The 26,775-nt window shown below is 28.9% G+C and overlaps 1 protein-coding gene across 1 annotated transcript in view; it reads right to left on the bottom strand.

Annotated features, from left to right (window-relative positions):
* Positions 1 to 19,119: 19,119 nt before the first annotated feature.
* Positions 19,120 to 26,775, bottom strand: part of LOC113366081 — a 206,567-nt gene continuing 198,911 nt past the window's right edge. The window contains exon 15 of the mRNA XM_026607635.1: positions 19,120 to 19,254. Within this exon, the coding sequence (XP_026463420.1) occupies positions 19,121 to 19,254 (134 nt within the window). The 3' untranslated portion in view covers position 19,120. The remainder of the gene's footprint in view (positions 19,255 to 26,775) is intronic.

Genomic DNA, 26,775 nt, shown 5'->3' with positions numbered 1-26,775 from the left:
AAATATAAAGGATTTTTTTGAGAAATTTACGACTTCCAGTGATTAAGAGAAATATTTTGAAATTATTTAGAAGATAAGTACTATGGAATCATATACTTTGGAAATCATATTTTCATTAAGACCTCAATAGTGGATAAGTGACTAGACCGAATCAGAGATCACTTGAAATCATCAGTTTTTACTTGAAAATATAACTAGCAATGTCTTTCCAAGTAAAATAGTCTTCATGCGGCACTGTTGCATCAATAACATATTTTCTCTATTACAGAAATAGTAATAATAAAATTTACCATACAAAAATGAGACTATCTGGGTTGCCAACAGCAAAAACCGACGTGGATTAGGTCAAATTAGCCCAATGCTAATAGGACTCTTAAGTTTTGGTTGTTCAGTAAATAAAAAAATGCCTTGATTATTTATTTATTTTTATAGCCATTCTTTTTTTTCGGAATTCATTTTCTTCTTTTCTCTATTTACTTCTGATTCTGTCAAACTTTTACAGTACACTAGGTTGTTCCATACTTCTTCCATATTTACATATTTTTATACCTATGTTATATTCAATTACAAGTATCTTGACATATATCAATTTGTCATTATAATTTACTATTTTTAAGAATGTGCCAGAAATCGAATCAACAATCTCCTAATGCTTCTGACTGCCACAACTTAATTGATTATAAGTTATGAGTATGGGTTTTTTATTATTTATTATTTTTCTTGCTTTGATGTTTATTATAATAAATTTCTTTTAAAGGTTTAAACATTTTTGTCAAGCACAAATAAAAGGTACATCGCATATTAACAAAACTATGAAATATTGTTCAAGAAGAATATGAAAATGTAAAGGTTTTTATGACAAGAAAAAGGCTTCCAATGATTGAGAAAATTTCACAATTGAGAACTAAGGAAAAAAACTGAAATTTCCAATAATTTAAAAATTGTTAAATTAATATTATTATTATGTAAAATTAATATTGTTTACTACTTGTTTATATATGTATGGCATTGAACCATCACATAAATAATTATATAAATTTTTGAAATCATTGTTTGTACTTAGCAAATATTTGTTTAAATTCTACGTAAAAATAATTATTTATTGTAAATTTCATACTTATATATACATATCTGTATGTATGATATAATAAAGGTAGATATGAAATCTAACAATGCATTTAAACTTGAAAATCGATACTTTAATTTTAAAATCCTACTTGTAAAATATTGTACAATCCATAAATTTTCAATAATATTGATCATCTATATATAATTAGCTTGATTCACCAATTCAAATTAAAAGTGTAAATAGTTACTTTAAAATGCTTGGTATAAAATCAGATAATTTAATAAATTTATTACTGAAATGATTAGGACGATTTATTGAGATTATACCAATTACATGAAATCTCGATGTGGCAGAACTGATTGTAAAGAAAAATGTCGTTCATTTTCATCTTTCCTAACGAGCTTTTCGTGGTGTAAATGAACCTCTTTATCGTTTCCAACATGCAAGTTTGTGCACTTGCATTTCCTGCCGCAATACGTCGGGCAAATGGGCAATCGTCGTGAGTCGCAAGAGTGGCCGTCGAATGGCCACTTTCCGCCGTCTTCGCCGTTCGGCCGAACGTGTGTACCTGTGCCCTGTGCCGGGGCTCGACGTCTCTGCCCAATGGTATCGGGCGTCTGTACGCCGAACACTCGGTAACGTGTTCATTACCGATGCTAAATTATTCCTCGGGGGATTAATAATCATCATAATCGCAATCTGGACCCGATCGAAGAAGGGCAGGTGTCGCGGGGTCCGGTAAATGCATTTCAGGGGGGCTGAAGGCGTGCCCGCGTACTAGATGGCAGACCATTGGCCTCCGGCGTGGGCCCGTGGCGGGGCCTGCATTTGCAGAACGCATGTACATGTTATTCTCAAGTCGTATTGCAAGTTTTCTTTCGGTTGTTGGTACTTGTCTGATTGCCGCTATCGGTTCTCACAACACGAGATTGCAGATTTAATGTACTCGTGAGGATGGCAGAGTTGCTTTATGTGATTTGAAAATTGCAAATATTGAATTACGGAGATGTTGAGCACATGCTCCGGGGCAGCGATCTTTCAGACCAAGTAGCGTACGGAGTCATTATGTACTCGGCAATATTAAATTGTTTATGATTTTTTATATTTTATGCACGGGCTTCTCACGTTATGGAATTAACATAATGAATTGTTAGCACTAGGCGCCATTTGGATAATTGATCAACGTATGGAAAAATGTAATAGACTTATTAGTATAAATTAACTCTGATCATTCTTTATTTACATCAATTGCAGCTTTTGACATGTATGAACGATACAAAAAAACACAGCATACCACACGGTAACGAGGTAATGTTTATTTCAATTTTCTATTCGAAATTAAACTTCTTATATGCGAAACACATAAGGAAATATTATTGATTAAGGTCGAGCAAGGTTTGAAAAAAAATCCACTAACATTGTCTCAAAAGTAAAGTTATGACTTTTTTAACAACAATATTTGAAAGTAGAGGGCAAGAGATTTATAACCACCATCGCCTTCAATCATGCAACTTCGCTTTCACGAGATAAAAGGTCACTTCGTCAATTTTGTAACAAACGAATTTTTTTATTGTTAGTTTTTCTGTATTTCAACATGGACATTTTTGAGAAAAATGCAACAAAAATAGGAAAATTGCTAAAAAAAATCTCATGATAAATCAGCTGTGAATTTTACTGAATATAGTTAGATAGTTGTTTGTTTGATATGTATTATTTGTTTTGGTATAGTTGGTTTAGTTTTCAAAGAAAAATTACTAAAAATCAAATAGGACCTTTGTGCCTTACCCTATTTAATTTTGAACTAATTTGAAAAGCGAACAATTTAAATGACAAGAAATGCAAATTTGAAGACAAAAAATGTAATTAATAAATGTCACGTTGGGGTCACCAATGTGAAAATGAGTTCTTGTGTTATTAATAATTTCCAACTTTATAAAAATGTATTACAAAATATTTGTTTCTCATTTGTTTGGATCGAATGTCATTCAACTTTGATCGCACAAATGCATACAAATAAAGTTTGCATTGTAATACTAAAGAAATTCCTTAAAAGCAGATTCAGAAATCTACTATTATCTCAAAATATTATTTCTATCAAGAGATCTTTACCCAATTGATCCTTCTCCTTGCAATTCTAATCTGATGAATTCCCAACCGAATATCTTCTACCCATCCCGCAACGAATCAAAGATGGTGGTTCTTTTTCATTTAATAATATGCCTTTGCCCAGGATAAAAATTGATAAGTAATTAATTCAATGTCGGTTACAAAAAAGAAATGTCAGTTAAATGATTTATCACGCTATGATCTCGATGTGCAGCATCAGTCAAAACTTAAAAGTGAACGCCCAGCTACTGGCGCAATGAGTTTCAACTTCATTAATATTTCGAATATAAATCACAAAAATATGGCATTATCCAATACATTCAAAGTCCGAGACTAATCTGTATACGTGGAAATATTTTTTGTTACATTCAGTAATTTGTATGCAAAATTGATGTCGTTATATCGATTCACGACGAGGAGAATGTCAGGCCAGAATGATTTGCTCAAGGAATTGATATGTAATTACTGGAGTCGCGAATTTAAATTGAAACTGGATTTATCATATTGTAATGGAAATATAAGCTCAATATATAAATCAATCAATAAACACATCGCAAAATTGTAAAAAAATAAAGAATATTTTTAATAGGTCATTTACTTGATCAAGATAAATTGATGACTGAAAGGATGAAAGTAGTAAAAATTGTGGAACATGGGTAAACATTTTTTTTTATAAATCCATAGACAATAACCTTAATTAAAAACTCATACCTTATCTATCACATAACACTTCTTGCAAACATATTGTGCAGTCATGAAGAATACCAAATCATAATTTTCAGTCCTACCTTCCATGTCTTCAGCAAAAGCCAAGACTTGGCCAATACCAATCGTGCGCTGACTATAATTTCAAATTACATATACAGAAACAATGCACATGCCTTCAGACACATGCACAAGAGAATATATAATAATATAAATATAATATTATTATTTCTCACAAGACATAATGGCGGTGTGGTTACGAAGTAAATAATTGCAAATTAAAATAACTCTCGCACGAGCCAGAGACGCATTGGAAGATAACTGAAACTTAATCGTTTATTGGATTTTCTAGAAGAAGTAAGTCAATTTATTAGATATATTTTTATATGGGGTTCATACAATGCTGAAATAATATGTCAATTAGTTTCAAGCTAAGTATTAGTTCGGCACTCATTACTAAAACAAGTTCTAGAATCTTGTAGCAGATAAATCTTTGAAGGTTTCGGCAATATAAAACCAAAAGTCAAACTTTTTATTCTAATGTTGGAGCAATCAGAATCTAATAGTTCTAGAAGCCCTTAACCTATCCTATCCTAATGATTCATCATATAAAACATGATTTTTTTGGTCTATCCAAAATTTGGGATATCACAAAAAGGTGTCAATGCTATTATAAATTTTATCGTGAAACACTATCCTCAAAAAAGAAGAAAAAAATGCGTGGTTAGCAAAAATAAATTAGCCAGAAAATTGTGATTCGTAGCTATTTGCTTCAAAGTCTGAATTGAAAAGTATAATTTTTCATTGACATAATATTTTCGTCCTTTTGGAATAATTTTCAGATGGCAACCTAATGGTTAATCTTTTTGATATATTGTTACTATTAGAATCAATCTATTTAATTTTAAAATTATTAATATTAGAAATTTTTGAGTTATCAGAGCACAAAGAACAGAACAAAGTATATCACACTGAAATTAACTTTCCAAATTAAGTTACCAATTGTAATATGAAAATATATAAGTTTCTTATATGGGTGGTTCTACAATGTAATAGAGATACCAATAAATACTAAAAAGTATTTTTCAGCAGAGAAAAAAAGGAATTTTTTTTTATTTTTTTCAATCGATTCAAGTTGGGGGAAGTGTATATTGAAACTTAGATTTTTTACTATAGTTAATAAAATTGCAAAAAATGTAATTGTTATAAAGATGACTTCAAAATGAGTATAATGAGAAAAATAACAAAGATCTGATCAGTACAACTGGAGAAAATTAATTCAATGTTTATAGCAATTGAGCAAATCATCCATATTCCAATCGTAAATATTTGTGGGAAAGAATTTTTTTCAGCAAAATTCTGAAATACGTGACAAATAATTTTATGTATATTATCAGTAAAAAAAGTCAGTCTTTTCTAAAATGTGACTTTTTCCCCCAAAATCCGTGCGATTTGTAAAAGAATTACCCATGTAAGATTTCTTCCTAAATATTCCACACCTGTTTTCCTGCAACAATCATAGCCATGCAATGGAATATTATAATTTACTATAAACCCTTTGTATAGTTCACTGCGTATATTGTAGGCAATTTCTATTTAATATTATATAATTATTGAAGCAAGCGTACATGGAGATATGTATGCTAGTCATGTCCCAGGACTGAGCTACGTTACGAGTTATTCTGGTATTATATATTTTATATACCCACTAGCTTTAAAATAAAATCAATGTTCGTTAAAAATAAAATAATTATGATAAATTTATAATGGAGTTTTATTATGTGAGATGCAGTAATATTACTCATAAAATTCTTTCCAAAAGCATACCAGAAAGTGATTTTTCATAAAACGAACTATCCCAGTTAGACATTTATAGTTTTTTCGATATTTGTTTAAAACAAATGTTTTCTGCAATTTTTTTTCGTAATGTACCAGAAAGTGTCAAAAGCATAACACAAATGAACTGATAAAACTAGATGTACAGTGATGAAATTTGCAGGACATTTTTTCAAAAATCCTGATAATCTGTATGAAATCCCTGCCTAAAGTATACATCACCATCCATCTCCAAGGTGTTAAAACTTTTTTATCATAGTAACAGTGTCCCCAGGAACACATGCGACACATAAAATTATAAATTATGCTTTATGAAGAGAACATCGAGCAACGTATGTTAATCGTCAGTCAGTACTTAGGCCCTCGTCCCGCGCCTCGACTCTTGACTGGAGTCTTCGCTTGACTCCGGACGGCAACCGTCGAGTGCGTAATTGTTTTGACGTGCGTGCGACGCGTCTGAAGCGAACTGAAGATGATTTATGCAGTTCTACGTGTGTTCCTAATCTAGTTAATGTAATTAAATGATGATGGTTATTGATTTGTTGTGTACTAGCTAAGACCAAGACTTGTAAGACAAGAATTTTGTTATTTGCTTGACGGGAAGGAATATCGAATTATCAAATTAAAATAGTTGGAGTGATTGAACAAACGTTCACTCTTTTCTTTTGTTGCGTGTCGCGATCCATGAGGATATCCAGCGTGGTAACATATATAATACTGCTTCATTGTCTGCACAAATATATTTGTCAGTACCTACACAATTATAGAGTCTTTGTAGTACTTGAACTCTTGGCGCGTGATCCTGCACATGTGTGCCCCCTGCGCCTCCTTCACTTGTATTTTGAAATAAAAAGATTTATACTCGCTTAAATAATACGTGGTAAATAGAGTGTCCGGCTCTAGGTCGTCCGGCGTTACGGGACTCCCCCTACAATTTCTCCAAAATCCCAATTGTAAGGTATATGTTGAAAGTACTAAAAACCTCGATTATCAATACTAGAATTTTTGTAGAACTAAAATTCAGTTTGACTCTCAACTGCATGGTCTCTATAGTGCTAGAATTTCTCTTGATTCTCAATTACAAAATCTCTGTAGTATACTAGAATCTATATTCTTAATTGTAAGGTCTCTGTAACACTAAAAGTTATCTTGATTTTCAATTGTATAATCTTTGTAGTACTAAATTCTATCCAAATCTCAATCGTGACATATCATTAGTACTAAAATTTTCCTTGATTCTCATTTATAAATCTACCATAGAACCAGAAACTTCTTCTTCTCAATTGAATCCCTGTAGCTTCACAAATCATCCCAATTGTAAAATTTCTGTACTTGGTACTATAATTCCTCTCTCATATTGTTTGTCTTCATCTCCATCATGATGGTCTATTTTTGAATATGCATTTTGTTTATGTGGCTCGTCTTATTCCCGATCGACGTTATTTCGCTAATCGCTGCTGACGTCGCTGATTATCTGATATGTTGTTCCTAGTGTGTATTTGGACGTGTGTGCTGATGCTTGAATATCATCTCGGCAGAATGTGTTATGTGTGTTATTGACGTACGTGTAGGTAAGAAGCGATCCTTCCATCTCTTCATGGGCGAAACTGTCGGGAAGTGAAGTGTTTGTCGTAGACGAATTTGTTGGACGATGTTGTTTTGATGGAATTTTGTAAAATTGGCGAAAGACATCACTGAAATAAATTTGATAATTTTGCGATAAATAGATATTGTAATTTATGGTTTGATCATTTGGATATGATTCACAGAGCTTTTAAGTTCACTCTTGCATCCTCCACCTTAAGACAACTATTGTTTTCAAAGTAATTTTCAACTTTTTCCTTAGTATAATGTATTGTGTATGTCCTGATTATTTTGCACTTACAGATTATTCCTGATTTTTTGTACTTTTCGCATTATTCCAGTTCCCCAGTTAGACTTCAATGTAACTTAGTCTTTATGTACTGTCTATTTTCCTGCAATTTGGCTTTCCCGTATATCCATAAATTAAACAATAAAGATGATAGGAACTACAAGTTAAAATTTATGGTATCTTACATTAAAAATTTGAGAAATGGTGCTTCCAGAATTCATAGCAAAATAGATATATGAATAGACAACTAAATTTAACATTTTCCCATCTATAAATCAACTTCCAGAGATTTAGAAAAAATATACATATGCGTTTATAAAGTAAAATTTTAAAGATTAACGGTAAAGTGAGCAATAAACAACTTATTAAGTTCAATTATTTTTAATTACATTATAAATCTTTTTTATCAGTATGATCAACCAACTAGAATTATAGTGATAAACGATCCAATATAACGAATAGTAAAAAATTCTAATATTCACATCATCAATGTCTAAATTAATACTCTTGTTTATTCTATGAAGCCATTAATGTATAATAAAAAACAGATGAAAAGATCATACATTGCTTTACAAGGTATTAAATAATTGTTAGAAATTTGTTTATGGTGTTTATAATTATCAAGGACATTTATTAAGAAATGTGTGTATTAATATTTTACGTGTAAAACTTTATATTTTCGCCAATTCATTATTTATAAAAAATAATAGGCAAGTTAGTACAAGTTAAGAAAATCTAAGTGATAACAGAAAATTTACATTCAAACAAAATAGGCCAAATTTGCCAATAGCAAAATTGAAAAAAATTCTAAGTGATATTATTATAAAATTCACGTTATTTTACAGGGCCAGATTATGTGTTTTATTTTCGGATGATTTTTCTAGATCCTTTACCCCGTAGTCTAAAAATATGATTTATGTATCCTTTTCCATCGTATTGTATTATTAATTTTGGTTGCTATCAAAAGAGTTTTTAATTGAAATAAGTTTTAGCTCGCCGAATACATTACTTATAATCTTCCAGTCGATGTGACTAAAGCCTTTGTTATTTCAATTAGAGCGCGAGACCGAGGCGTTGGCTAAGCTTTATTCCTTTAGATTTAACCCTTCAGTTCGTTTCGTTTCCAGTTTTTTAATTGCGATTAAGATTTCTTCTGTGTTTATTGAGAAATCTGATTTATAATTGTGATAACCGTTAGAGAAAAGGAAAATTCTTATATTAATGCTTGGGAAGTGCACTAATTGTAAGCAAAGTCTTTGGAATAAAAAAAATCGAAATAATCAGAACAGAAATTTTCTGTAAATAAAAAATAGCAAAACTATGATTTTTCTAGTACAATTCAGGACGTAGTTTTTAAATCCGATTTCTTGTCCGTTTAAAATTTTTATTTTTCTCAATTCGATTACTTCCAAGTCGAATTTCCGATAATAAGATGGAGGTCCGCCTAAAAATGTTGTGCGTGAAATTGCCTCTCCAGAACTATCAATTAAGGACGTAATTGGAAGTGTTGAGAGACGGCCTGGTCTTAAATTACTATTCTTAGTCGTCTAGCATACTATTAAAATATCTTTTCCACAGAAATAATGACATGACTATTATAGAGAGTCTTAGTCAAGTTAATTTGTAATATGGCAAATATAATGTCAATAAATGCAGACAATTACGAAGCTGTTATTATCGCCTAACTAGAAGTTTTTTCCTTGAAATAAGTAAATTGTGAAAGACAACATGGCATTGATGTTTTTAATAAAGAAATTACGAAGTGGTATAAGTTAAATAAATATTAAATACTTTAGCATAAAAAGTCAATATTGTCCCATTATTGTAATATTTAGTTTGTTAAAATAATTTAATTACTGCTTTAATTTTTACTAGAAAACGTCTCTTATTTTTAATGTATGATTGGCACTGCAACTCTTAAAATAATTATTGAAGACGGAATTATAATGCAATCTTCTTAAGGAGTGACATAGTGTTACAGAGACAAGGTGTTTCATAAAAGCTTTAATAAAATATAAAATATGAATATCATTTGTTTTGAACAATAGTAAAGCTTAATAATAAATTGTTTTAAATTGGGATTTAATAATATTTAATTGCATTTCGAAAATAAAATGAGAAAATAGTTTATCCACTAATAATTTTGATTTAGTAGCTTTTTTAAAATTGATTGTTCGTTTTCATTTTTTTTGCATAAGCTTATTCAAAATGTGATATTTTATGAGCTACTCTGTCTTAAATGATTTATTTATATAAAATCACGAGTATGTAAATTTTACGTTATCAAAAAATAAAAATTTTAAATGTTTAGTATATTATAAATATTATATTGTCCTTAAATATCAATCTGTGTCACAATGTGTGTTTATATCGAAATACAACAAATATTTCTATAGTTCTATCAAATTTAAGCTTAATATTATCCCTGTGCCGTGTTTTAGTTTAATGTTAATCAAATTATATTTCCATCGTCGATGCGCAAATGACTTTTAAAGAATTTCCATAATGCCGCGCATCTGTTTAGAATTGAAATTAATTTTAGTCTGACGATGAGACAAAAATATCCTGTGTCGATTCGATGAATAAGATTAAAAAATACATTTAAATAAAGCAGGAAGTCGAGATGATCGTCTTATCGAAGAATATCTTAGTGAATCAAAATTAGAAATTATATTCATGATTGAAAATTGAACTTTTTTCATACGGATTTTCTTGGACTTAATCACTTTGTATAGATGTTGAGGTTGAAACCTGGGACACCTTGCATATATAATACGCAAACTATGAAAATTTAAATTTTTTCTTTTCTTCTACTATCATAAAAATATTTTCATTCTTATATGTGAAAATGATGCATGAATAACGAATAATTATTTTCAAAGTTGTTAAATCAAGATAAACTATTATTTTTTAGTTCTACTAATTAAAATTAAAATAATTTTGTTTACTATCTATAAAATTAAACAATAAATAAATTCAGTCAAATACTGCTCAAAATTTCATTAAAATTGCGGATAAATTACTAAATATTCGATTGCTAAAATTCGAAAACCGGTTAGAACCGTTTTTTTAGTAAAATTGAAAACCGGTTTTCGGAAATGTCGGTTTTTGTATGAATCCTATTGACGACTCTAAGTTGAAGTCCTACTTCGAGCATTGATCGAACTGTAGCTATTTTTTGGTTATTTTGGTTACTTTTGTTTATTTAAACTTAGACACTTTAGCCTTAATTAATATTTCTAGCCAAAGTTAATGAGCCAAGTTGTCTTAAAAATGTTTTTTCTTTCTCAAAAGTTATACAAGTTTCTCCCATCATCAGCTCTGTCTGCAACAATCTACTTAACCCATTTCATTTCATCCATCATATCTATAAAACGAATCACAAATCCAATACACTTTCATTCTTATAACTTTAATTACAATTGATCAGAGCAGTCATGCTCGTTTTTCTTTAAATATGTTTCATGCCAATCAGAAATCTGAAAGACAGACGCATACAATAAATTAACTTATAATAATAGGATCGCTCGATCGTTTGACAAGTCGTTCGACGATAATAACAATAACGATTCCTTCTTGTCTGTCTCGAGAGCAATAAATATTTAAACAACGGCACTGCCGCATAATAACATTTTCGAAATCGTAATTAATTCTGATTTTATGTTTTCGCATGACGCTTTTGTAAGAGGAACCAGATTGCGGCTGGTCTGACCAAGTGCAGAGGACACTGGGGGCACATCGGTAAAATTTTAAAAGACTACTTGTTTCATATTTATTAGAATTAATCAGCAATCCTAACTTAACGAGTACTAAGGGCTATTGTGCTAATTTCTTTTAATGACGTAGCTTTTTAGATGACAATCTGACAATCCAAACTGGTGAATTTTGTTTTGATCCAGCAAGGCGATGTATGGCCTGTTTTCACTTGGAAATATATTGCTTGTTTCCGAATAAAATCCAAAGTTATTCCTGCTTGACATCAGGTTGCCGCTATCGAATCAGATATCTGAAAAATCTGGAATTTCTACTCATCAGATCACATAATTTTACCGAGATGGAAATTGATAGACCTCATCTTTGTCAACCATCCTATTCCTAATTTTTTGCCTAAATTTGCTTAGTACGATTTTTCTATATTTTCCCTTCTTCAACATTAATAATTTGAAGTAAAAACGAATAAAACTACTGTTTGATATCAGGCTATCCAAAGCCGGAATTCATTGACATAATTTTTGTCAATCATCTTAAAACAAATACTGTGCCTAAATTTTCCTAACAAAATCTTTCTCTGTGTTCCCTTCTGTACTACATAGATTTTTATTTTTAAGTGAAACAAGAATTGCTACTGTTTGATATCAAAATGTCCGGGGCAGAAATTGATTGATATAATTTCTGTCAATCATCCTAAGTCAAATATTCTAACTAAATTTTCAGTACAAATTTTTTCTCAGTTTTCCCTTCAGTACTGAGAATTTTGTGAACACATGTGATTATTAGCACATATATATGTGTATATATATAAATGCAGGTATATTGATGTGAAGAATAACAGGCAACGACCATAACTGGCAAACGACCAATCAAATCAAAGCACAGAAGCAATTTTATAAAATGCATCTTTGCATAGATGGAATGAAGATAACGATTCATGCAAGAGAAGGCACAACCTCAACATTCGTACTTTGCCAGACGCATACTTGGATGGATTTCGGAGGCATTTACTTTTTGAGCTCAGGTGATATTGGAAAGACAACATTCAGTATGTTTTTTTCTGGTTTTGTATCAATTAAAACTAGGCGTTCTATAAGCTAGAACACAATCCAGTATTTGCCCTAACTACTTTAAATTTATTATATTAAATGTGAAACAATCAAAACGTTCAACATGAGATATCTAAATGCAATCTATGCCAAAGTTTCCGAAACCTAGAGCTATATTTATTAATAAACATACTTATATTACTTTTTTCCTAATGTGTCTGTATCTCTACGACTCTATCGAAAAGTACAAAATATATTGCCTATCACACTACCTTGTGGAACTCTCAAAATTACTAATAGTAATAGTAATATTTTAGTGAAATTAGTTCAAAAATAATTATTAAAATGTTCTTATTGAAAAGTAATGATACATTGAGATATTCTTTATTTATTCTTAACGCGATTAGAAAGTAAACTCAAAAGCTGTCGTTTCTAATTGTGCTATTGCTGCTATACCCAGAATTTCAATTAAATAAATAATATGGTCATTATTTTATGTTTATTCTGATACCATTACTGCTTGATGTCAAGGTGCTCAAAATGCAGGTAAAACCTGGAACTATGAAAGGCTAAGTGCTTACTTCAACTTCTATTTTTTCTGATCTGCATTTTTCTGGAGTTTTTTTACTGAATCCAAAGTGAGCATTTCAAGTTTGATGGGTTATTGATGTTTTGTTATTTCTATGATATATTTAAGAATAGAGAAAATAAAATGTGCAGCAAAGTAGCAAAGAAAAACCTACTACGCAAGTGGTAGAAGTCAACTATATTGTCAATACACGAAAAAAATGATCTGGGCTTATTTTTATCCTTAATGGAAAAAAAGACTATGGCATGAACTCATATCGGAGTAATCGATGGAAAATGCATATAATGGAAAAATTTTATGAGAGACAATATAAGAAATTGAAAGCTAAATTGAACTATTTTAGGAGCAGGAGATTTGGTAAATGAAAAATAGGAACAGTTTTGGTAAAAGTACAAACAAGAGAGAAAAGTGATAAACACTAGTTGTCACATCATAAACCTGCCTCCACATATAACACCAATAATAATAATAACATCCATGAACAATATTTCTATCTTCTCAAAAACAAACATCAATCTTCAATCTACCAATTCATTCAGTCCCTGCCATCATTCCTTTACAATTCTCGTTCAATTGCTCAAGAACGCATCATTTAATATCTGTTTTCATAAAATTCTTTTTCGTTGTATAATTTTTCGGATAAGAACAAAGCTTTGTAACGAAGTATCGATGGGAATATAAGATATTTACTGATTCCACGAGCGCACAATTCAGTCATGCAATAAAACAACTCGGAATCAGAAACAGAATCAGAATAAACAGAAATTATATAAGTATATATGATAGTAAATACATACATAATGGAATTTATGAGGAAATTTTATGAAATAAATAACAATGATATCAAAAATAAAATATTTTCATTATGATGAAAATGTGATCATTAGCATTAGTTTTCAGGCAGTAACAAAAGTAGTAACAAAATTCCATTCAATGGTGCTTATTCAGGGTCTACAAAATCCTTCGAAGAGTATAACGTTTGATTCTAATAAATAAAACAATTAGCAAAGCTTTCAAATTAAATGAATAAATACTGACTCCAAGTTTAGATAATCTATAAAAACATGTTTCCCTATAAATATCATCACCCCCGATGTCCATTTTCCGGCTTGTCGCCCCACCGGAGTTTTCCTAATGCGGAAGGTCAAGGGAAATATAAAATAACGCTTTTCTGCCCCTCGAGGGACACAAGTAACCAAATTGCGATCGGAAATGCAACGAATTGCTTTCGGATGTTATTGAAATATCCGTCTAGTGATGTCTGATTCACTTATGGACAGATATATGAAATTGTTGGCTGGATACGCAGAAGTGTCAATATATATATTTTTTTAATTTTATTTTCAATAGCAATCAGAATACATGACAATTCTATAAGCTATTTGGCTTATGTCATTCACACATATAAATTAATCTGATAAAAAATACATTCATATTTAGAGAATCACTTCAATAAGTGATTCTACTATTCTGTTCATTTAAAGTTATGATAGTTCCAAGGGTCCTCCATGTTATCTTTGGGCAGCTTCTTCTTCAGTCTTCTTGAAGTTGGTGTCTCAAGAAGCTGAGTGACTATTTAATTTGTATGATGTTCTAGTTTATAAAAATGTTTTACACTGTTGATAAATAATGGAATACATTATCGTTTCTATTTCTCAATTCAGGCCGCTTTTACTCATCATAATTGATTGTTGGGTAGTAAGAGCAAAAGTAGACAATTCCTTTGTAATCAACGTCTAGACGACCAGAGCTTTTTTCATCCTTGGGTGAAAAAGGTTTAACCAATCTTGACACTGCCTTGATCTCCTTCAGTCTTTTTGAAGTTGGTGTTTAATCTAGATAACAAATTATATCCCAAGTCTCAATATCAAGGCAAAACAGGGTTATTACTGATCATAACTACCATGAAAAAAATAGATAAAAATATCTCATGTAGTTTGAAAATTATGAACTTTTAAGTGCGAGTTTTTCGGTGACCAAGTTTTCAAAAATCTATATTTGTGATATATATATATATATATATATATATATATATATATATATGTATATATATAAATCCTTTTCAGAATCGGAAAAAGTGCACCGCGATGGAATTCGAACGATTTTTGCAATGAGCGAATATGAATATCTCATAGGAAGAATAAATCGTTCTGTATATATATACGGAGGTATAATAATAATTTCAAAATTCCTCAACTTCTGAATATTTCTATTCGATATTCCGTTTATATAAAACATTTCCCCTTCAAAAGAAGACCACATCATATATAGATTCAATACGACGATACTTCTGAAGAATATCAGAAATTGATAATAGAAATAATAAATAATAGTGATTTATTTGCAGGAATAATATGCAATGGATGATTAATTTGTTAAGAGCATTACCAAAGTGAATTTATTTAATTTTAATTAATCAAATACACCAACGTGAGTGAGCAAAAATTAATAAAATCTTCCCTTTGTTAACTTACAAAAGACAATCATTAACACTTTAATAATCCTTAATAATTTTAGTAATGATAAAAACTTTGTACCAATAAATTTTAATTTAAAAAAAAAAGATAAATCAAAGAATGTGAGTATATAAGCAGCATTTAGAGTTTTTCTTTCTAAGTTCTTGTCACAATTTGTCTTCACAATCTGAAGACATTAATAAAGACTTTCAGAAAATTAGTATTAATAATACTATTTAAAAATCTGCGATTTAGATTTTAGTCAACATTTTTTATGGTACCCTAATAAATTTAAATTTAGATATAATTTTATGTAATTCAAACATATTTAAGAAGAATTGTTATAGAAACTTAGTGTGTCATGGCCCTATCAAGTATACAAATTCTTTTGAGGACCTTTAAAAAATTTCATTGAATAAAATCTTAAATCGCAAAGTTTCTTCAAAATACTTATTATTACTAATGTTTTGTGTATCATTATTAATGACATCAAATTGTAAAGGTAAACTTTGACTTACTCCAAATGGTACTTAAGAATGTAAGAATATATTCTTCAATTCCTTTTTTTTTTTGAAAATAAAATTTGTTGGTACAAAATTTTTGTGATTACTAAAATTATAATTATTAATAAAACATTGATGATTGACTTTTGCAAGTTAAAAAACAAGACAATTTTTTATCAATTTTTGCTCACTCACGTTGGAGCCCCCTCATACTATATACTGAAGGTACGGCGGGTGCTACGCCCCTGGACTTTTAATTTTTCATTTATCAATTTATCAATAGGCATTTCATTTTTATATTATTTAATACGCGACATGCTAAGGTTGTAAATAATTCAAAATAGTTACTAATGGATTATAGAATTATCAATAATAATACATTGTAAGTTATTTAGTTTGACAGCTCGTTTTAGCATCAGAATTCTGATACATACATTTCATGTAAATACTTTCAGATTAAAAATGTAATTTAAACTTACCGGTGTTTTGACTTTTGCCCACAATTTGCACTAGCACTCACATTTAGTAATTGTTTTTATATTTATTTAATTATTTAAATAAAAAATTCAATAAATCATAACAAAACTGACAGCTACTTGTCACGAAATGGCGGTTGCCGAAACGTCATGAACAAAGCGCTGAAGACATCCGGAGTCAGGTTTGCCACATTAGAAATAATATTTTTAATTTTGACAGATCGTTTAACGGATTATGAACGGATTAATATTTTTATAAAAATGTATATTCTAATTAATGTATTTAAAGAATTAAAAATTTATTTAAATATAATATGTGTACTGTTATTAATACTATTTCCAACGCGTCTTAAACAAAAAAGATTATTATGTTTTATATCCATATGTTACCAAGTTCAGGGTGCAGCATTAGATGGCGTATTATGCGAGAAATAATTTCAATCAAAATCGACTTAACGGGGTTTTGATATATATACTTTCAAATGTATGTTACCATATGGAACATAATAAAATCAAAAACATAATATATAAAAAATATAAATTATTAAGACAAAAATATTATTAAAAACAAAAATTTAATTGCAATTATACATAGACCTTACAGTATGTAGTATAAGGTCTATGCAATTATATTGAAGAGATATTTTATAATTTAAATATGTCTTAACATTTCAAGAAACCTATACTTGTTAAATAAAATTTATTATAGTTTAGATTAATAAAAGTAATTTCAAAATTATATCCAAATCTGTCTAATCTTTTTATATTTGTTATTGTTGTTGTTAAATGTTGTTATTAATATATTCATGTTTATTTTAAAAAATTAAATAATTAGCTATATTTCATTAAATTTCATATTGATTGTATTAGATTAAATTAAGTAAGTGATAAGATGCTAACAAAAATTAATGAAAATAGTTCATTTCAAAATTATATCCAAATCTGTCTAATCTTTTTATATTTGTTATTGTTGTTGTTAAATGTTGTTATTAATATATTCATGTTTATTTTAAAAAATTAAATAATTAGCTATATTTCATTAAATTTCATATTGATTGTATTAGATTAAATTAAGTAAGTGATAAGATGCTAACAAAAATTAGTGAAAATAGTTATTGGTTGATTTATTTATATTCTATTTTTATGTTATTTTTATGTATTCTGTTATTATTGTTTACTTTATTTATTAGTTAAATTACTTAATATTTATTATATGATATCAGCCAGTAGTGATTTCAGATTTTTACTTTAGATTATGCATCTAAAATATGATATCAAATGAAAATAGACTTTAGAATAAAGACCTTATAATAAATATATTGTATATTACAAACTCTATGCTTTAGGGGTATTATATATACCCATAAATTACTGAATGTTTTTATACAACAATAGAAAAATTTTAATTCAAATAAAAATAGTAATTAAGGTCCACATAAAATTAAAATAAACAATATTCATTAATGACTTGATTGTAAATAAATTATAAAATAATACATTTAAATAAATAAATTATCAGTTTCAATTAATAAAACAATTAGCAATATTTCATTTTAAATGTTTCTTTAATGTTTTCCTTTCTTCTAAATACAAGGCACACGCACACATAATATTTACAATTGCAACAAAAAGATTGTTTAAACATAAATTTTGTGTTATATCCATATACAATCAAAAGTCACAGATTTGAGTAATAACTAATGATTAATTAAATTTGGATTTAAATATTTTACATCGAAAACCTTTGTGCACGGTGATAATAACTTTATGTATATCTATAGTAAAATTAATTTAACTAAATTGCGAGAGCACATTCATTCCTTTGCTAGTTTCAAATATCTGCATTGGGCTTTTTAAAGTCATTTTTGTTTCAATTTTTTTCTATAATCTCATCATATGGACAAAATTAACTACAAATATTGTCATTGCAATATAAAAGTTACTAGAAAATGACATTTTTTGCCCAGACTTTGCTTCAATCATGATCATTTTTGCTATTAAACACGACGATTAAATTATGAGATGATGTCTTAATTTTGTATATGTATAGATTAATTTTTTTATCATATAATGTAATTGATTAAGTTTGCTATATAATAAAGTTTATTATTCGACTAATATTCAAATAGGTATTTTATATGTAATGTTTTATTATGGCAAAAGGAAAACTATGCGGTACTTAAATATCTTATTGTAAACATTTATAATTTGTACAATTAAAATTAAATTGTAAGAACACATTAAACAAACTTAGTTTTGTCGAATAATTATGTACAGATAATTAAAAAATCTTAACAGCAAATATCAAGATCAAAATTGTTTAATTCATGATATCCACGTCTTGATTATACATAAGCAGTCTTATCATAATAACAACATTCTCAATAAATATTTCATTTTAAATCATTTTTACCGATCTATGTTTGACTTTAAGCCTACTGTTATAAATGTATATACATATATAAATATTTATTATATTTACAAGATTTTGTACAAAATCGGACTGATCTGGGTGTTGGTGAAAAAGTTAATTTAACTAAAATCACTAAACAACACAAAATCATATCACATGTAAATTATAAGTAAAAACTGATTTTTCTTAACCCAGGTCAGTTCCGTAAAGAATCATCCCTCGCCTCCAATTTTCGTTCTCCAATCCTCTGGCAGTGATTTCAAGCGGATTCTTCGGATGTATTCTGAAGAATTATATTATTATCTTCTTGTTTGTCCAGATTTTCATCATTTAACTAGGTTGCACTACTAAAAAGTACTGAATTTTTGTAGTAACCAGCTCGGTCCTGGAGAGGAGATTTGACGTCACCATCCACACTTTGCTGTTGCCTTGCTTTGCGCTCGAGCTCCAATTCTTGGGCTAGGGATTCTGGAAAAAAAGAAAAAATAATTAACTAATATTATTAGATTATCAAGAAAAATATTACAAAAATGATTTTAATAAGGGAGGTTCATGTTTGAGCAGTTACAAGTACATAGATACAGTTTTGACTACCAACACTATCACCAACCAAAGATTCATCAAAATCCCAAAAGAGCAAATCTGAGGTTACCCTTGTTAGTAATCAACATCTAATAATATTATTACAATGTGAAATATTATACTAATCAATACTATAACGTTACACTCTCTAACATCTGTTTAGTACTACTAAAATAATTTTAGACCTCAATTCAATATATATCCCTAAATTTTGCACTTTTTGCTGATGCTTTTCGAATGGTGCTCGTGAATAGGATTTGGCTAATTGTCAGAGGGAACATTCTGCTTGGTCATTCGCCCTCAATTAGTATTGTTATCGCGATTTCGACACCGAATACCCAAAATAACTTTAGGCATATTAGATTTCATTTTCGAATACAGATTTGTGGGATAGTAAAGGACCCATAGGTTCATTCCTGATTGTTTTACAATATTTGGAGATTAATACAAAACTGTTTAAATAAAAAAAATTAAATAAAAAAAAACATATACCAAATGAGTTTATAATAATGGCACGATTATATTCTTTTATGGATCCAAAATACAATTGCACAGCATGCTTGCTGATTCTGATTTGACTCCAAATTAATGTAATAGAAATTGATCATGACAAATGAGCAATCGAATGGAGTTTGTTGAACTTTTTTCTTTTAATGAAAATAAAATGTATTCTGCATTCTCAAGTTTATATCAGCGGGATATCTTTATTAATGTTATAATACAAATGATATCAAGAGAAGGAGTAATTGAATCAATTGTGGATTTGATTTAATAATATGGATATTCTTTTAGCAATAAATATAATTGAATATAATTAAATATAAATTATACCAATTCCTAATATTGATAATTTTGTTTTCCAAATTGTTACAGGTTTTCTGGCTCATCTCATAATTAATATCATTTTCATCATTATGGATTCCATACCAGGTTAAAACATAGCAAGAAATAAAACAAAAATAGTTATGTTCTGAAATTTTTCTGTTTCATGAAAATATAAATCAAGTGCACTAGAAATTAGAGACATAACTAAAAATTCAAGGAAAATTAGTGAAAAAAATGTACTACTTCACCATGAGCTTTTGAGTTTTTCTGATATCTGATAAACTTAGCTTGTTTATCTGGGTACTGGGTAACTGTACTAAAAAAAGTAACTGGGTACTAAAAATTGTCAACATGCCTAAACTTTTGTAACAACTTAAAAAGATATATCCATTTCCTTTTAAATTAAATACTTCATTTACCCATTATCTCAGAAGACACATTAAATTTTACAAATGATCTTTGGATCCCATGTGGAGCCCAGTTGAATAAGGAGATTCATCCGAATCTAATTAAATGTTGATATGTTGATATCCATATGATGATACATAAATCATATTCTTGCAATATTGAAATATAATCAGCTACTGGTATTTGATACCAGTGGAACTACATATTCAACACGACTAGAATTAATTTAATAACGAAGCATGATACAGAACTCGTTCTGTACACAATTATAATAAGTAATGATAGTAAAGTTAAAAAAAGACTATTGAAGATGGTAGGTTGTAAAAAATTCTAAGTAAGTCTAATTGGAATAATACTTGTTGGAACTGCAGGGGTCCAAAAACATTACTTCACTATCTATTACAGGTCATTATACTAAAGAATCAAGAAATCCAATCCAATCCAAATTATTGTACATTTTACTGTTTCTGACTATTTCTGATGTTTTCTCAGTTTTTTCCACATTGAGTCATCCTCCCAGTATTTTTTCGCAAACATTTTATACCCCACAGAAAACTCTATTTGCTGTGATTTAATACTGGGGAAAACGTGAAAATGTTTTCACTTGAAAGCATCATCTGACACAATTCGATTTGAAGACAGTCCGTTTTATGTCACTTAATGTCAAATAAAAAAATGTTGGATGGAGGTAGACTATAGTAGGTTAAATAATATATTTTCATGAGTATATATATATAAGTGTATATAGTTAGAAATAGATAATATTATTTATTGATATAATTAATTAATTATGTATAGCAAAGATGTAGATTACATGTAAAATCATAATTTATTTTTAATTGATAGCAATATCTATGTCAAAATGAACCAACAACTGGCATGTTAACCAAATTTTGTAATTTTGAAAATTAATTATCAATCGATATAAATCTATTTGTAATCATAACCGTTTTGCAATGAAAACACGGTTCAAGACCCTTATATTGAAATCCATTTCGTGAATTTTAATAAACAGCCCTTGTGAAACAGTTGTACCTCGGGGCGATTATTATAGCATGCTCGAAAGCATCCCTCTTCCAAGTGACATTCAATCAACAACTGAAATTATTATGAGTAATCGGTCGAAATAATTTCGTTTGATGTACCAAACACCTAGATTTATTACATTCTGGAATATATTGTTGGTAAGAGGCTTTTCTTTGAATTGTGGTAATTGTTACGTAGTAATCTACTCTTTTTCTAAAGGCAAAAGTGAGAAAATCATCATATAGAATAACATGGTACCACATTATTTATGCTAAAGTTGTTTTTAACCAAGACAATTTGCTTTAGGCAATCTCTTTAGCACCATTCTTAAATAATATCAGGAGTTTTTGCATAAATATGGACAAAATGTATAATATTTTTAGCTAATTTTAAAGATACTTGGCATATGTTAAAATATTTTTTGTTGCATAATAATTAAATGTTTCACGACCAAGCTTATGGCAATTGATGTATTGGATTGTATTGTATCTATATTGAAGTTTTATATACTATTGCAAATTTTGTAATCATGAAACTTTCATTTTAGGGTAGATTTTCGTGAAGTTTGAGTGCCAGTAGTGCCTCACCTTTCGTCACCTTTAAATTACATGTTAAGTCCCTATCACACGAAATCGTAATAAATTGAATTGTCAATAACAAAGGCGCGAAAGCGAAATATCATTCTCCATACACATGCTGATATCGCTTAGTAGTCCTAATAACAATTTAAAATTCATTTCGAATTTCCATTCGACTCGTACTGAGGTAATCAGATTATTCCAACTTTGTTCTCCCTTTTGGCGTTTGTGTTATTCCCTTGTAAGGGACTTACATGATACAAAATAATATTCCAGAAGAGTAGATGTTGAATATTTTGCCATCTCTATCTCGAGGACTTGATTCAATTTCACGCTACGTTTCGGATGTATTACAATTTCAAACGTTTCGTTTGCTGATGCTATTTTACTTTTTTAAATATGGAAAAATGATACTGAAACGCATATGCTCATTCTTGGAAAAATATGTAATAGACAAAGCTGCTGATAAATACGTATGGAAAACTCATTCAAAATCAATCAATCATCACACTCATTCAAAATCAATTGTTATACTTGAATCTCAATTACATTGGTAATTGTCATACGCATTAAAAATAATTTTCAATCTGTATTTGTATTTACTAAATAAATAAATAATTGAGGCAAATTGCATGAACTTTAAACAGTCTAAATAATTGATTTAAAAAATATAATTAATTATTTTTATAACTAAGCCATTTTTCAAGAGCTTATGATCTTTAAAACTATTCGTTGTAAGATCATAACCTCTAATATCAAAATCGCCTGAAAAAAATTTAACCATTACCAAACCAAAACTAATCAGCACGATTATCAACTCATACTTTACAGACAATTTATAAATTTCAAAAATCGGTTCAGGATTTTTGGCAAAAAAAATTGCATGTATATGTTAATTGTAAAGAAATTAAACGGTCTAAGTATATTATTATAAATTATTTTACCACATGTGTCTAATAATAAATCTATTCCAATTTGCTATACTAGACTCTTAGTTTATATTTAAGATTTTCATAAAATTTTTAATTAAAGAAAACTTTCTTCTGATATTGGTTGTTGTTGCATATCTGAAGTGTCCGTTATCTAAAGATGAAAACATTATGTTAAGAAATACAACGGCTATGAAATGCAGGCGGTGTTACAATTTTAAATTCAATTTATGCAAAGTCTTCATATTGTATTCTAGAGATCATTATGTTTTTTATGTAAATCGCATTCAAGAAAATGATAGTCGCAAAAAATGGATTATTGACAAATAAAAATGTAATAAAAATCATGAAGAAGTGAGCATTTGATACATGCAAGAATATATTCTTGTGTCTATGTAAGATTAGATCACTTTTTTAAATTATATTAATAATGATGTAAACTGATTTTTATTAGTTTTAGTAGTTTTTATAGTTTGTAGGACACGGTGTATATAAAAAATACGTGAACAAAATTCAAAATGATGTTTTATTAGAATTTGGTTGATTTGACCAATATAAATTGAGTCGCAGTCTGAGCAACTGACTTGATAAATCACAATTTCTAAGACGTTTTATGTTGAAAGGTTATTTGTAGTTGTGATGAAATTGTTGACTAACCGAAGTCCTGATTTACAAAAACGCTTTTTCCAAAAGAAATAGAAACGTTTTTCGTCAGATTAAAATATTGCATAACCAGTAAAATTAATCATTAATCATAGCCGAAAATGTGTAGATTTTAGAGTAAGTTTTGAAACAAATTCATGGTGGACTCTGTATGTTTGTATATATATATATATATATATATATATATATATATATATATTTACATTATAATATTCAATGTGTATCCTCTCCTATCCTTCTCCCAAATTTGCATATACCTAAATGGTTCTTATCGTCAGATTTGCAATATAACGAAGGTTTGTTATTAAATCTGCGGATGTATTATTAATAAAGAGTTTTTTCTTTGTGAATTCCGTTTTTATACTTTCAACTTCGAAGCACTGTTTTATGTTTAGACGGGAAGAAGTATTAATATCCCCTGAAACTTACGCAATGAACATTACGCTGGTGTGTTTAATAACTACAGGTAACGTTCGTCCAAAGAGAAATGCGAGATTAAATCGTGATATCCTTAGATGAAACATGGGAATTGGAGATTTTTTCTCGTAATATTAAAATGATAGTGAGATAAATTTGTCCTTAAAGCTGTGCCACATGCGTTTTATATTAAAAAGCTGGCGGTATTTATGATGATAATTTTTCTGGAACGTTCGGGGAAACAACAGGTGAATCCTGGAGGAGCAAGGAAATGCATATTTTTGTAAATATATTTATTAATTTTTTTCTATCACTATTTTTATATACATCATGCGTTTTAGAGCAAATACTGTACTATAGGTGAAAATCAACAGTCACCAAAATTCAAGACAATATTAACTATGTAATTTGTCTAGGAAAGGCGTTTTACTGGAAAAAATCAACTAAGATCTGATGTTATTTCCAACTACGACATAGTTAGATTTTTTTATAATGTGATAAGTCTAAAAATAAATTAAATCATTTAGATTTAATAAAAAATAATAAATATATTAACTGAAAAAATTGATTTACATTTGCAATTATGTTGCTGCCCTCAAATCTAAAAAACTACAATATTTTTCTAACTGTATATGATACTCAGAAATTAATTTTATTCAGAATCTGGTTTAAATGAAATTCTTAATATTAGATCTATTAACAATTAATATTTGCATCTTTTAAAACATAGTTGAATTTTTGGAGACTTTTGAGTCTAGAATTAAATTAAATCGAGCTACATTTACATCTTCTAATAAGTTGGTGTTCATAAATTTAAACAAAATAATATTTTCCTACTCGTAAAAAAATCCTTAAAAAATAAATCATTGATTGTGATACAATTATTAGTTTCTGTAGAACATTTTTTTGAAGATCTACTAAAATTTTTATATAGACCACAAAGGTCTTAAAAGATCTTTATGAAAATTCAAATAAGATTCCAATATGATTCAAATGTCGGTATTAGAAACTTAGTGGTTCTTAACAAAAAAAATAATAAAATAATTTCAATTGTATTATAATGTATTATAAATCATTTAATAAATACTTTACTATCATCGCAGTCGTATGTACACCAATTAAATCTAAGAAAAATGTATATTACAACATGATGAAGCTTTGTTTTAATTAATTGCACAATTTACATAAATCGTAATGTTTTCTGACAAAGAAAAATGCAGTAGCATTTCTTTTAAATTATTGCATGCATGCTGCCCTACAAGTAACATATTATTAGTGTAATTATCAAAGAAATAAATAAAACAGGAAAGTGGTCAGTAAAGTTTAATTATTCATGGATTAAAAAACAGAAATAATGTTATTTTGCTATTAATTTGCCTGCAGGTATGTGTGTTTTGTTTGATTTAATACAAAGGTAAAAACATTAATAAATAAATACTATTCAGCTGTGTAATAAAATTTATCAGTTTTATACGTTTTTATTTGACAAAAATTTATATCCATGCAATATTTTATAATAAATAATATTTACAACTAAATCGAGTATTCATCCTGGGACAAGTGCCTCGAATTTCATAGTAAATTTCGACAACCACCCCCTCGAAGGGATGAGTATTATTTCACCCCGGCGAGGCGTGTAAGATGTTACATATTCATTTGCAATAAAGTTAAATTTAACAACCGGGCCGGGATATAAACCGAGATGTAGGTTCATGTGAGGATATGATATTGCCTTCGCAGACAGTGTTTATTGTAGTTATGAATGTATATTATATTATATTTTGTAGGGTTACTTATTATTGTCTACGAAGATGGTATCATCTTGGTATAAAAATAAAATTTTGCGGGTAAAAGATAATTTTCGGTCTGGAAATCTGAGTACACTTTCGTGGATTCGTTACACTTTATACAATAACCAGATAGTCACAGCAAATGGTCAAATCAAATATCAATATTTTAGACTATATATAAAAGACAGCAATCGGTACAAGATCTTGTTTTTGTTAGTAGTTTTTTACTTAGTTTTTGTCAAAAGTAGGTCCTGCCGATTAGGAGATACATAGCAAAAAGGTGCTAAAAATAGCAGGCTTTGAACGTCGCAACCGATTAGAATGATTCGCATTGACAGTTAGGAAGGCGTGCTGATTAGTCTTTGAAAAAGGCAGGACCAACCGTTTTGCAAAAATGTTACAATTGCAAAAACAAATCATACTAATTGATATTAACTGGAAGTTGTAAGGTATGATTTAAAAGTTTATACACAACTTTTAAAGAAAAAGACAAAATAGTAGCAATTGCTAAGCATTATCCATCTTATGAATTTAGTATTAGATATGTACTTTCCTCCTATGAAAATATGAGGTCACACACAAGGGAGTATGTTTTCTTATGCGTAAAGAGCTGAAATATCCGTAAGTTCGAAAGGGATTTCTCATTTCTTCCCACTGGAATGAGAATAAATATCAGAACCTTCAGCTTCGCCCTCCGATAAGCTCGGAATGGAATGACTTTGATGGTTTGCAAAACCGTAAACACAATGCCAGGAGAGGAAAACGTCGGAA

Source organism: Ctenocephalides felis, unplaced genomic scaffold, assembly GCF_003426905.1.
Source record: "Ctenocephalides felis isolate EL2017-DRISC unplaced genomic scaffold, ASM342690v1 CF-g0.4_SCAFFOLD_01170, whole genome shotgun sequence".
Lineage (NCBI taxonomy): Eukaryota > Metazoa > Arthropoda > Insecta > Siphonaptera > Pulicidae > Ctenocephalides > Ctenocephalides felis.
The sequence above is the reverse complement of the archived record's forward strand: the minus strand, read 5'-3'. Positions and strand labels throughout refer to the sequence as shown.